Source organism: Colobus angolensis, unplaced genomic scaffold (assembly GCF_000951035.1).
Source record: "Colobus angolensis palliatus isolate OR3802 unplaced genomic scaffold, Cang.pa_1.0 Scaffold252, whole genome shotgun sequence".
NCBI lineage: Eukaryota > Metazoa > Chordata > Mammalia > Primates > Cercopithecidae > Colobus > Colobus angolensis.
Window position 1 is genome coordinate 2867277 of NW_012115733.1, and position 12520 is coordinate 2879796.

The following is a 12520-nucleotide window of genomic DNA, read 5'->3' on the forward strand; positions in this document are numbered from 1 at the left end:
ATTCTTTCAAAAAATTGAAGAGGAGGGCCAGGAGCAGTGGCTCACGCCTGTAATCCCAGCACTTTGGGAGGTCAAACTGGGCAGATCACCTGAGGTTAGGAGTTCAAGACCAACCTGGCCAACATGGTGAAAACCCATCTCTACTAAAAATACAAAAATTAACCAGGCATGGTGGTGGGTGCCTGTAATCCCAGCTATTCAGTAGGCTTAGGCATGGGTGATGCATCCCTGTAATTCCAGCTACTCTGGAGGCTGAGGTAGGGGGATTGCTTAAGCCTGGGAAGTCGAGGCTGGAGTGAGCCAAGATCACGCCACTGCACTCCAGTCTGGGTGACAGAGCAAGAAGTCATCTCAAAAAAAAAAAAAAAAAAAAAAGGTGGCCGGCGCCTGTAGTCCCAGCTACTCGGGAGGCTGAGGCAGGAGAATGGCGTGAACCCGGGAGGCGGACTTTGCAGTGAGCCGAGATGGTGCCACTGCACTCCAGCCAGGAGACAGAGCAAGACTCCGTCTTAAAAAAAGAAAAAAAAAAAGAAAAAAGAAAAAAGAAAAAAACGAAGAAAAGATTTGCTAAACAAGCTTATACTAGGGGCATTAATTGATCTTATAGAATATTGACAGATGTACTTATGCGTTAATTTGTTTTTTTTGAGACAGGGTCTCTCTGTTACCCAGGCCAAAATGCCACTCACTGCAGCCTAGACCTTCCAGGCTCAAGCAGTCCTCCTACCTCAGCCTCCCAAGTAGCTGAGACCACAGGTTTGCACCATCACACCCGGCTAATTTTTATTTTGGTTTAACAGGGGCAGGGGACAGGTGGCAGGTGGTGGGTGTCTCACTATGTTGCCCGGGTTGGTTTGGAACTTCTGGGCTCAAGCGTTCCTCCTGCCTCAGCCTCCCAAAGTGGTGGAATTACAGGTGTGAGCCACCGCACCCAGCCCAGATGTACTTACATTTTAAAAATGTTAGGCTGGGCATGGTGGCTCACGCCTATAATCCCAGCACTTTGGGAGGCCGAGGCGGGTGGATGACCTGAAGTCAGGAGTTTGAGACCAGCCTGATCAACATGGAGAAACCCCAGCTCTACTAAAAATACAAAATTAGCCGCGTGTGCTGGTATATGCCTGTAATCCCAGCTACTCTGGAGGCTGAGGCAGGAGAACTGCTTGAACCCAGGAGGCAGAGGTTGCGGTGAGCCGAGATTGCGCCATTGCACTCCAGCCTGGGCAACAAGAGCGAAATTCCACCTCAAAAAAAAAGATGTTTTCATGCAGGAAAATGGTGCTGGCTATGCTGGTGTTGGGGGTTCTGCCATGGCCTGTGGCCTGGTGACTGCTCTGCAACTTTTGGGAGTAACTACAGTGGAAGCTTCAGCAGGGCCCTCCTGGCTGTCCCAGTCGTCTATGGGGATGAGCATTAGTAGGCCAGCCATATTTAGAGCCAGCAAATGATACCAGTGGAAGATACTAGCCTTTTGGATAGTATCTTTTGGATGGCAACTCCCCAGAGCAGATGCCCTACTGAAGTTAACTGGTGTAGAAGAAATCCTCAGAAACTTATTAAAGTTAACAATAGGCCGGGCGCAGTGGCTCACGCCTGTAATCCCAGCACTTTGGGAGGCCGAGGCCGGTGAATCACCTGAGGTCAGGAGTTCGACACCAGCCTGGCTAACAAGGAGAAACCCCATCTCTGATAAAAATACAAAAATTAGCCAGGCATGGTGGCACATGCCTGTAATGCCAGCTACTCGGGAGGCCGAGGCAGGATAACCGCTTGAACTCAGGAGGCAGAGGTTGCAGTGAGGTGAGATCACACCACTGCACTCCAGCATGGGCGACAGAGCGAAACTGTTTCTCAATAAGTTAAGAACAATGGCCGGGCGCAGTGGCTCACACCTGTAATCCCAGCACTTTGGGAGGCCGAGACGGGCAGATCACGAGGTCAGGAGATCGAGACCATCCTGGCTAACACGGTGAAACCCCGTCTCTACTAAAAGTACAAAAAATTAGCTGGGTGTGGTGGCGGGCGCCTGTAGTCCCAGCTATTCGGGAGGCTGAGGCAGGAGAATGGCGGGAACCTGGGAGGTGGAGCTTGCAGTGAGTGGAGATTGTGCCACTACACTCCAGCCTGGGCTACAGATCGAGACTCTGTCTCAAAAAAACAAAACAACAACAAAAACAACAACAAAAAAATATAGACATTTGTTCTGAATGTGATCACCTGTAACAGAAACATGTCCTTTGGGGCCACTGCTATGAGAAGGTGGGCAAGGACGCTGCAGAAGTCAGATGACAGATAGGGAAACAAGGGGGCCGTTTTAAGGCTCCCACTGTAGAGACTATGGTGCTGTACATGGGAGAGACGCCATCTGAACAAGATCAGGGCAAGAGGATCATAGAACGAGACAGGAAGCAGCCATCCTGGTTCACCCACAATTGACACCAAAGATGTTAAAAGGTTAAATTCACAGTAAATCATTTTTCCTGAAATAGAGGAAGATTCTGTCTTTATGTTGTTGTGCTTGTTTTAAAATCATCAATATAGTTTAACACATTCTTTCTAAGCAGTTTTGTCTGGGATAATTTGAAAAACATGGGTAAACTCTAAAAAATGTCATGTTATCCATGATAACTAGCAAGGAAAATAGCTGGATGATGTGTAGGTGAACTTGCTTTCTCAAGTAGGTACATTTCCTAAGTAAAGGTTTTTGTATGAGTTAAGCCTCATTGTAGACAAACTTGGGATAGCAACATATAAACTGATGTTAAGTTGCAAATTCTTCATGTTTCATGCACTGTGCACTTTGGATACCATGAAGTCTGAGCCAGCACACAAGGCAACCAAGTCCCATAAACTGTGGGTGATTTCAATGCAGGCTGACACTGAACTCCCCCATCTAGGACTCCACTTTCTCCTTTACCAAATGGTTTTACCTTTTTTTTGAGACGGAGTCTCACTCTGTTGCCCAGGCTGGAATGCACTGGTGCGATCTCGGCTCACTGCAACCTCTGCCTCCCGGGTTCAAGCAACTCTCCCACCTCAGCCTCCCGAGTAGCTGGGATTACAGGTGCCTGCCATTAGGCCCAGTTAATTTGTGTACTTTTGTAGAGATGGGGTTTCACCATGTTGCCCAGGTTGGTCTTGAACTCCTGACCTCAGGTGATCCACCTGCCTTGGCCTCCCAAAGTGCTGGGATTACAAGTGTGAGCCATTGTGCCCGGCCCCAAATGATTTTTTTGAGTAGGGCATGCCTGATTACCTTTTACAAGACAGACTCACATGCTGATTTTCCAGCCTTCAGCAAGAGTGTGGAGACAAAAGTTATTTCATCTTGGATGCCAATCCATGTTTACTTCTGATTAGCACCAGTCCTGTAAATGCCTGATTCCTCCTTTTCCATTCCTAGTCTAAGAGCTTGTCAACTTTTACATTATCGCACAAACTAGATGATGATGCATATAGCATTCTTGCCTGTTCTGGAGTTGCCTTTATCTTGCTGGAGCACACTCTTTCCCTATGGTATGTAAGCCGTGGGTTGGAGAGCAATAGCATGCAGATTTACCTTGCTGCCACCCAAGGCCATGCTTATTTTTGAGACAGCTGTGCTCTGTCGCCCAGGCTGGAGTGCAGTGGTGCCATCTGGGCTCACTGCAACCTTCACCCCCTGGGTTCAAGCCATTCTTGTGCCTCAGCCTCCCAAGTAGCTGGGATTACTTGGCGTGCGCCACTATACTCAATTTTTGTATTTTTAGTAAAGACGGGGTTTTGCCATGTTGGCCAGGCTGGTCTCAAACTCCTGACCTCAGGCGATCCACCCACCTCGGCTTCCCAAAGTGCTGGGATGACAGGTGTGAGCCACCGTGCTCGGCCCCACGTCATGCTTCTAAGTTCCCCCAGTAAAGCACCCTTTACCAACAATTTTTGTCTGCCTTGTTTCTTGGCTCCTTCGGCATTTGGAGGTTTGTGTACAAGGCTCTTGGCTCTTTCATGGGAACAATGAGTAAATGGATACATGTATTAAAAAACGAATAGACTCCTTCACAGCATATTAGAAATGTTTATTAAGAATAATGGCATGAACTGCTTTTAACAATTTAGAAAAGACCACCCCCACCCCCTCGCCCGGCCCACAGATGCAGGGCACATCCTCTAAGTAAACAGAAATATTTTTGTAGTGAACTGTATGCATATTCCCACTGAGTAAAGGTTGTAAGAAGCCTCAGGTCAGGTCTTACCATCAAACTTGAAAACACTTGGAATGCAGCTGGGCAGGGACTTGGGCAGGTTTTGTCTTGATAAGCAGGTAAGAATGGCAGAACACTGGCTGTCATTGTTTTTTTTTTTTTATATACCTGAAGTATTCACAGCAACTTATTTTAAAAACCTTTTTAAAAGTTCTACACCTTCACCCTGCCAACTCCCTAATCCAGAACATGGAACAAGAGTGTGGAGCTGTTTAATGAACTTAGTCTGTTCTTAACATTTTTTTTTTTTTAATTTTTTGAGACCGAGTCTCACTTGTTGCCCAGGCTGGAGTGCAGTGGCATGATCTCAGCTCACTGCAAGCTCCGCCTTCCGGGTTCACGCCATTCTCCTGCCTCAGGTTCCCGAGTAGCTGGGACTACAGGCGCCCACCACCACACCCGGCTAGTTTTTTGTATTTTTAGTAGAGATGGGGTTTCACCGTGTTAGCCAGGATGGTCTCGATCTTCTGACCTCGTGATCTGCCCATCTCAGCCTCCCGAAGTGCTAGGATTACAGTCATGAGCCACCGCACCTGGCCTGTTCTACATTTAACACTCTTAGCCCCTAGGTCAGGCACGGTGGCTCACGCCTGTCATCTCAAGGGCTTTGGAAGGCTGAGGCGGGTGGATCACTTGAGGTCAGGAGTTCGGGACCAGCCTGGTCAACATGGTGAAACCCCATCTCCACTAACACAAAAATTAGTTGGACATGGTGGCAGGCACCTGTAATCCCAGCTACTTGGGAGACTGAGGCATGAGAATTGCTTGAACCTGGGAGGCAGAAGTTACAGTCAGCTGAGATTGCGCCACTGTACTCCAGCCTGGGAGACAGTGAGACCCTGTCTCAAAAAACAACAGAACACTCCTAACCCGTGTGAGGTGGGTGGTTATTTCCATTTTATGGACGTTGAAACTGAGGCAGTGAAGAAATTAGGAAGCAAGGATCTGCAGTGATTTCTGCCTAGGTGGGTTAGGAGGGGTGGGGCTTAGGACTTGAAAGCCTAATTGAAAACCAAAAGCCAATCTCTTTATTCTGGACCTTGACAAGAGATCTGGTGAATGGTTTAGATTTTTGGTACAGACAAGTTCCAGGGCTTGCAAGTGAAAGTAGTCACAGGCCATGTGTTTGGTCTTTGCAGGTCTTGGGATACATGTTCTCAAGGTACCTTGAGTGTTTGGGGGGTTTCTAGCTTCAGTGGGTTCTTGACAGATGTGCATTAGTTGGATACTGAGGTCAAACCAAAGTAGACCAACAAGGGTGCTGGGGGGTTGACCTCAAATCTGGAACTTTATTCATCAGGGACTATGGCACTATAGAAAACTGTGGGCTCTCTTCCTTAGAGTAGATAAACAGCCAGAGACTGGGACTCCCTGGGCTGGATGATCAGAAAGCACACTGTAAACACAGCAGCGCAGAGCAGGTTGAGTTGTTATACAAATAAATTTTGGTCTTTATTATTTCACTTAGGGGGTCATTTTGTTGCAGGAATATTACTGATTATGAATCCTACCTCAGCTGACACTGGGGGTGAGAGGTACATTGCTGTCCTGAGAGGTGGGGAGCAGAGGACCCCCTCCAATCCCCCGACCTAGAAGGCATTCACAGTCCTCTTGCCAATTCTCACTACCTTAGCTCCCCAAAGGCCAAGAATAGGATGCCTCCTCAGACCAAGTATCCACCTGGTGGGCTTAGCCACAATGCCCCATAGCCTGGGCCTGGTTTAGTGGGTGAGGTGGAAGTTCCCAAGTCTCCATCCACCTGCCAAAGCAAATTCACGACTGGGTTACAGGAAAAAGGGATACTGGGGCCTGTCCCAACTAGCTGGGAAACTCAGGAGCTAGGCCTCCAGGACTGAGACTCATAATACAACGCACCAGCAAGGGAATAGGTAGCTCAGGACGATAATGTCCTGGAGTTTGCGACCTGGTGGTAACTTGGCTCAGTATTAGCCAGGTGAAAGCCATGAACGGATTTCTCTGTTCCAAACTAGAACAAATGGAGGGATAACACCCATGGGGCCTCAACACAGCCACTAGAAAGAATCATGACCAAAGGGAGCAGAACCGAGGAACTAACACCAGCTACAATTACAAAATCACCACCAACTTACCACCCAAGACACACACACACCAAAAAAGATCAAATCCCAACTCTTCTCAGTGGCTTTATATGCCAATTAATCTAACCCTCCACAGAAAATGTAAAATGGCATGAGGCTGAAGTAAAATGACTCACCCAAAGTCAAATACCTGGGAAGTAGAAGAGCCCCACATAAATCTTGGTATATGAGCTCTTAGCATTCTGTTTTCAAACCAGGCCTCTCTCATGGCCCTCATACACAAAGATGAGTCCAGTGCACCTCTCCCCAACCCCCATCATTTCAGCGGAAGGAATAAACTGGTACCACTATTTATGATAGGGATTAGCTCACGCCATGAGATTAGGTGCTTATAGTCTCAGAACAATCCTGTGAGGACAGTGCCCATCTAATGCTCAGAGAGGCTAGGAAGATTCAAGCCTAATGATTAGACAATGGGACTAAGGTAAGAGACCAGCTTAGGAAACCCAATTCCAGCCGGCCTCAGGCCTCAACGTACACCTAACCCCCTGGCAGCCCCTGCCCACCCATCAACCAAATATTCTCCAAGCCTCCCTCTCACTGATGTGCCCCCATTATTTTTTGAGACGGAGTCTTGTTCTGTCACCCAGGCTGGAGTGCAATGGCACAATCTCAGCTCACTGCAACCTCTACCTCCTAGGTTCAAGCAATTCTCCTGCCTCAGCCTCCTGAGTAGCTGGGATTACATGCATCCGCCACCACGCCCTGCTTTTGTATTTTTAGTAGAGACGGGGGTTTCACCATGTTAGCCAAGCTGGTCTCGAACTCCTGACCTCAGGTGATCCGCCCACCTCTGCCCCCATTTTTAATTTGGAAAGTGGGCTGAGTAAGAAAAAAGCAGGTTTTCAGGTTTCATCTTTTTAATAAGCTCTGTGAAAGACATCCTAAGCACTGTATGAGACACAACAGAATATTTTTTCTTCCAGTATTAAAAAAAAAAGACATTTGCAAACATTTTAAAGCAACTCTTCTATATAATCAGTTTGATTATCTGAATTAGAAAATACCCCTGGATAATCATGTTATTTACACACTTTTCTTTTTTTTGAGATGGAGTCTCGCTCTGTTGCCCAGGCTGGAGTACAGTGGTGCAATCTCGGCTCACTGCAACCTCCGCCTCCGGGGTTCCAGCGATTCTCCTGCCTCAGCCTCCCAAGTAGCTGGGATTACAAGCGTACGTCACCACGCAAGACTAATTTTTAAATTTTTAGTACAGATGGGGTTTCACCATGTTGGTCAGGCTGGCTTGATGCACATTTCTTATAGGTACGTTTGGAAATTGCTTCCTAACCACAATAAACACTGTGTACAGGTTTTTAAAATGTCCTGGATACACATTAATTTTTTGAAACCAGTCTGGCCAAACTTGCCAGAACCAATTATTGCTAGCTCCAATAATCCTGAGAGCTCTAACTAAAAAACTGGTAGAAAGAAAAATACTCAGGCTCTACAAACGTTCCATGATTTGTCTTTAAATAGGCAGAAAAATTTTTTAAAAAGATGGAATTGTTAAAGATCTTTAACTACCTTGGCAGGTCAATTTAAAAACAAAAGGTTCATATACTATAAAATAAGATGCTTCAGTGCAGCTCCAAAAACCTTTATAAATACAGCCATTTGGAAGGACGATCCTGGATCAGAAATTATTCCTTGTGTATCTGAGAACAGCAAGAGGGGGAGAATTGTGATGTCATGAAGGAACAGGTGACAACATGCTCACCTCCTAGAGCTGATGCAGATGCTGAGGGTTAGACAACAGGGACACCCCTTCATTTCCTCCATCCCACACAAGACTAGAGGATTATAGGAGATGGGTTTTCAGATCCCACCCCCTAGCTCTTGCTCTGACATGCACCTGAGAACAAGGAAGGCCTAGGAATGATGTTTGGTAGGTTGGCTGGATGAGGTATGAGGGCAGCAGAAATGCAGAGCAGTCTTGTCAGAAAAGGTGAGACAGTCATGACAGAGTGTGACAAACAGGTTTACTCAATGCCAATATCCAAGTCTCACCTACATTATGTGCATGTCTCATTTCAGTTGTCATAATTGTCTCTGTAATTTCCTCCTGAGTAGCGGTCATAACCACCCTGATTTCTGGGGAAAAAAAAAAAAAACACATACACAAAGTTTTCTGGGACTGCATTATACACCACTGTCATTAATTATATGGGTCATGTTTTATAGTATGTGTCATAACATAAATCTTAAATATCAAAAACAGGGTATGTTAAGCATGAGTATCATAGTAAACAGTTTTATGGCATACAATTTATATGCAGTATATTAAATCATAATACATGTTGAAGCAATATAGTTATATAACCCACACAGCACAACATATATAGTATACTTTACCATGTTACAACTATATGACCACACAATTAACTTAAGATGCTAAATTTCATACTCCTTTTAGGCACACATTAGTAACAGCAAGATGCGGTATGCATGAACACCCAGGTGCTGAGTTCTTACGGAGAGGGAATCAATAGCAGAACATCCCAGCCCCTTGGCTACCCACCTGCCATTATAGTCTCTGGAACGTCCATATCCATATCCATACCCTCCAGGTCTACTGTCATAATACCTGCCACTCCCATAGCCCTGGTCCCCACCACCTAGAACAGAAAAATATTTAAATGGCAGTTGTCCTCACCTAGGCAACTCTCCCTCTCACCCCATAATCAAAACTATCACTGCACTCACCTCTAGAGTAGCTGCGACCACGCCCATGCGCCCCAAAGCCACCTCCTCTGGTTCCCCGAGCAGACTTGCCTGCATGATCCACACGGATCTGACGACCATCCAGGGACTAAGTGTGGGAGACACAAGGAGGATGGGTTGGCAGTCAGGGCAGTGGTGAGGGAAGAGCAGGCAAGGGCAAGTGGGCAAAAGAGGCCAAAAATTCCTGCTGGGCACCAGGTTCTGGGTGCCATGTTCCAGAATAAGCTCCTTTACCCCAGAATGGTTTTATCAGGAGCTATATAATCCCACACAAAATGACCTGAACGCACCATGTTCCCCTTGCTACTACTTACATCTTGACTGAACTCAGGCTGAGTTCTCCTCCCCACTCCTCTAAGCTGCCCGACTATCAGGGCTAGACAGACCTCTCTTGGTTTGAGGCTTCAGAGTCCATGTCAGAAGACTCACGAGGTCCTCTCCAGGCCAGGCCCACAGGTCTGCAGACTCTACTACCTAAGCCCAAGGCAGGTCAACCATCCACAGGTGGCTTCTCGGCCTCATGCAGGACCAGTCGTCGCCTCCCAGGCGGCCAGGCTCTGTCTGCCGCTGCCCTCCACCCCCTAGAACAAAAGGCAGTCATGCTCCTGTGAGTGGGCACTGCGGGGCTTGGTGGCCACGCTGCCCCGAGCAGACACAGAGGGAAAAACAAAAAGAATGAAGGAAGCCGCAGATGGGGACAAGGTCCCTCTGCAGATAGGAGGCCCCACCTCTCCGTTCATGGCTCTCATGGCAACTGAAGCATGCTCTGGGTTGGTGAAGGTGATGAAACCAAAACCTCTGGACCGCTGAGTCTCCCGGTCCTTGACAACGACCACTGTGAGAGGGAGAGAAGAAGGAGCGATGTGGACCAGTCAGCATCACAAAGGTTAAGTAGCAAACGGTGGTCCGAAAAGGAGATGGCGGTAGGTAGGGAAAACGGAGCCCTCCCACCAATCCCGAAGATGGTTTCCCTCATCCTTAGTCGACACCATAAGCTTAAGAAAAAGAACACGGAAGCGTGGGTCCTAACTTTTCGGTTAATACTCCTTGAAATGCAAGGATCCCAGACTTTCTCTCACCAACCCCCAGTGAAAGTCTGGCCCGTCTCACCCTCAGAGATAGGTCCGAAACTGCTGAAGTGGTCTTCCAGCGCTTGCTCATCGGTGTTAAAGTTGAGCCCTCCCACGAAAAGCTTTCCTTCTTCAGAGGACATGGCAATTCAAGTCCTGTGGGAAGAACATGAAGAATGGTGGCAGGAAGGAGGAACAAAATGGAGACGTGAAAAAAGAGCGAGAGGGAAGGTGGAGAGAAGTACAGAAAATAAGAAAGAGGAACAAAATGGCTGGGCCCGGTGGGTCACGCCTGTAATCCCAGCACTTTGGGAGGCCAGGGCGGGCGGATCACGAGGTCAGGAGATCGAGACCATCCTGGCCAACACGGTGACAACCCATCTCTACTAAAAATACAAAAAAATTAGCCGGGCATGGTGGCAGGCGCCTGAAGCCCCAGCTACTCGGGAGGCTGAGGCAGAAGAATGGCGTGAACCCAGGAGGCAGAGCTTGCAGTGAGCCGAGAATGCGCCACTGCACTCCAGCATGGGTGACAGAGCGAGACTCCGTCTCAAAAAAAAAAAAAAGAGGAACAAAATATGGGTAACTACAGCGAGCTGGGAAAGGCGGCCAATAAGGTGGTAATCTGCGGAGCTGGCTCAGCGCAGCCACTATTAGGGGGCCACCATTGCGCATGCTCACACATCCACAGCCGCCACGCCCGTCATTTTGTGTCACTGCGCAAGCCCAGAACATCCTTGCGTTCCCTCAACGCCGGCAGAACAAGATGGCGGCGGCCACGCGGGATAAGGAAAGCAAGTGTCGGCTGTCGCGTGGTCACTGCCACCACCGACGCCACCCAGTCCCTCCCGAAGGGCCTCACACTCAGATTCAGCGCGCTGGCCTCCCACCAACCGAAATGTTCACCTCCGAGCACGGGACCCGCCCGCCCCAGAGAAAGCCAAGCCTACGTGTCAGCGGCCATTACTCTCTCCACTCGCTATCCCCCGGTCTCGGCCGGCGCGGCGCGTGTGTGGCGAGGAGCCGCCGTTCCGCAGGCCATACGCAACTTACCTGGAAATTAAAACGTAAAAAACCTGGACAGACGACGAGCTCGCAGGAGCACAGAAAACAGGGACTGGTCTGCGCGGGAAGACGATTGATAAAGAGTACGTAGCAAGAACGTCCCAGAACGTTCCCCTTGCGCGTCCCGGCGTGCGTGCTGATTGGCTGAGGCTAGCAGGGGCGGAGTGGCGGGGAGAGGAAGGGACCGCAAAGCGGAGGGAGCAGTATTCTCTGCGAAATGGGGTGTTTCCGGAAATGGGGTCAACTTTTGCACAGATGGTGCACCCTAAACGTCGGCATCCCCGCCACAACCGGCTGAGCTGCCTTGATCCCTTCCACACAGGAACCTTCTCACTCTCATACTACTTGCCGTCCCTGACATCATCCTCCCGTCCTTGCCATCATTTTCCCCGCTGGATCTGATGTCTTCCTCACTATCGCAATCGTCTTCCTCTAGGTCCCTGCCATTCTCTGATGTCAACCTCCTTCACCTTCTAGTTCTTTAACCTCGTACCCTTTAAAGGCCCGACATTTTATCCCCCACCGTCACTGATGTCATCACCCTTCACAGTCCGTGATGTCAGACCGTACGTTTTAAGGTTTGACCCTGACTCCTACTCTTTCTCCTCTGTGCTCAACATCTAGCCGCCTGTCATGCGACCTTTTTCCCTGGCGTCATTCCTTCTCATCTCTGACTTCAGCCCTCACCCTTGTCTGACTGCCCCCGTGAAGCCAGCCCCTTAATTTTCCCACCAATAGACTGCCTGAGATGGCTTTTACAAAACAGGATGCTGGCTGGGTGCGGTGGCTCACGCCTGTAATCCCAGCACTTTGGGAGGCTGAAACGGGCGGATCACGAGGTCAGGAGTTCGAGACCAGCCTGGCCAACATGGTGAAATCCCGTCTCTACTGAAAATACAAAAAAAAAAAAAAAGCCGGGTGTAGTGGCACGTGCCTGTAGTCCTACCTACTCGGGAGGCTGAGGAGGGAAAATCGCTGGAACCCGGGAGGTGGAGGTTGCAGAGAGCTGAGACCACACCATTGCACTCCAGCCTCGGTGAAAACAAAACAAAACAAAACAGGATGCTGCGATCTTCAGAGGTTGTAAATCCCAGTCCTTAGAGCAATTTTTGCTCTCTTCGAAAGTAACTGAGCCCTTGCCGGGGGCGGTGGCGCACGCCTGTAATCCCAGCACTTTGGGAGGCTGAGGCAGGCAGATCACAAGGTCAGGAGTTTGAGACCACCCTGGCCAATATGGTGAAACCCTGTCTCTACTAACACAAAATAATAATAATAATAATAATAATAATAATTAGCCAGG

The 12520-nt window shown here is 48.6% G+C and overlaps 1 protein-coding gene and 2 pseudogenes across 3 annotated transcripts; 2 read left to right on the plus strand and 1 right to left on the minus strand.

The window, feature by feature from the left end:
- Nucleotides 1-1275: 1275 nt before the first annotated feature.
- LOC105515040 lies at nucleotides 1276-2436 on the plus strand (annotated as a pseudogene).
- A 4766-nt stretch (nucleotides 2437-7202) lies between these two features.
- On the minus strand, nucleotides 7203-11375 carry RBM3 (RNA binding motif (RNP1, RRM) protein 3). Of its 2 annotated transcripts, none has more exons than XM_011946718.1 (7): nucleotides 11209-11339; nucleotides 10196-10311; nucleotides 9814-9920; nucleotides 9099-9173; nucleotides 8883-8965; nucleotides 8372-8455; nucleotides 7203-8019 (listed from the first exon to the last, which is right to left on the minus strand). In XM_011946718.1, exons 2-6 carry the CDS (start codon nucleotides 10296-10298, stop codon nucleotides 8395-8397), a joined length of 429 nt encoding a protein of 142 aa, XP_011802108.1. In that variant the 5' UTR covers nucleotides 10299-10311; nucleotides 11209-11339; the 3' UTR covers nucleotides 7203-8019; nucleotides 8372-8394. The 2 variants fall into 2 exon arrangements, with proteins under 2 accessions (XP_011802108.1, XP_011802107.1); XM_011946717.1 differs by having other exon boundaries at nucleotides 7204-8019; nucleotides 8883-8979; nucleotides 9068-9173; nucleotides 11209-11375.
- Nucleotides 10714-11311, plus strand: LOC105515015 (annotated as a pseudogene). The gene has a single exon (XR_001002251.1). The product of XR_001002251.1 is annotated as an uncharacterized LOC105515015 (transcript).
- Nucleotides 11376-12520: the final 1145 nt, after the last annotated feature.

Excerpts from the sequence above, each read along its gene's own strand:
- RBM3 (XM_011946717.1), bottom strand. The coding sequence starts at position 10,298 with ATGTCCTCTGAAGAAGGAAAGCTTTTCGTGGGAGGGCTCAACTTTAAC. Across the intron at positions 9,921-10,195 it reads TTTCGGACCTATCTCTGAGG|TGGTCGTTGTCAAGGACCGG; the intron begins GTGAGACGGGCC and ends TCCCTCTCACAG. Across the intron at positions 9,174-9,813 it reads TGAGAGCCATGAACGGAGAG|TCCCTGGATGGTCGTCAGAT; the intron begins GTGGGGCCTCCT and ends TCCCACACTTAG.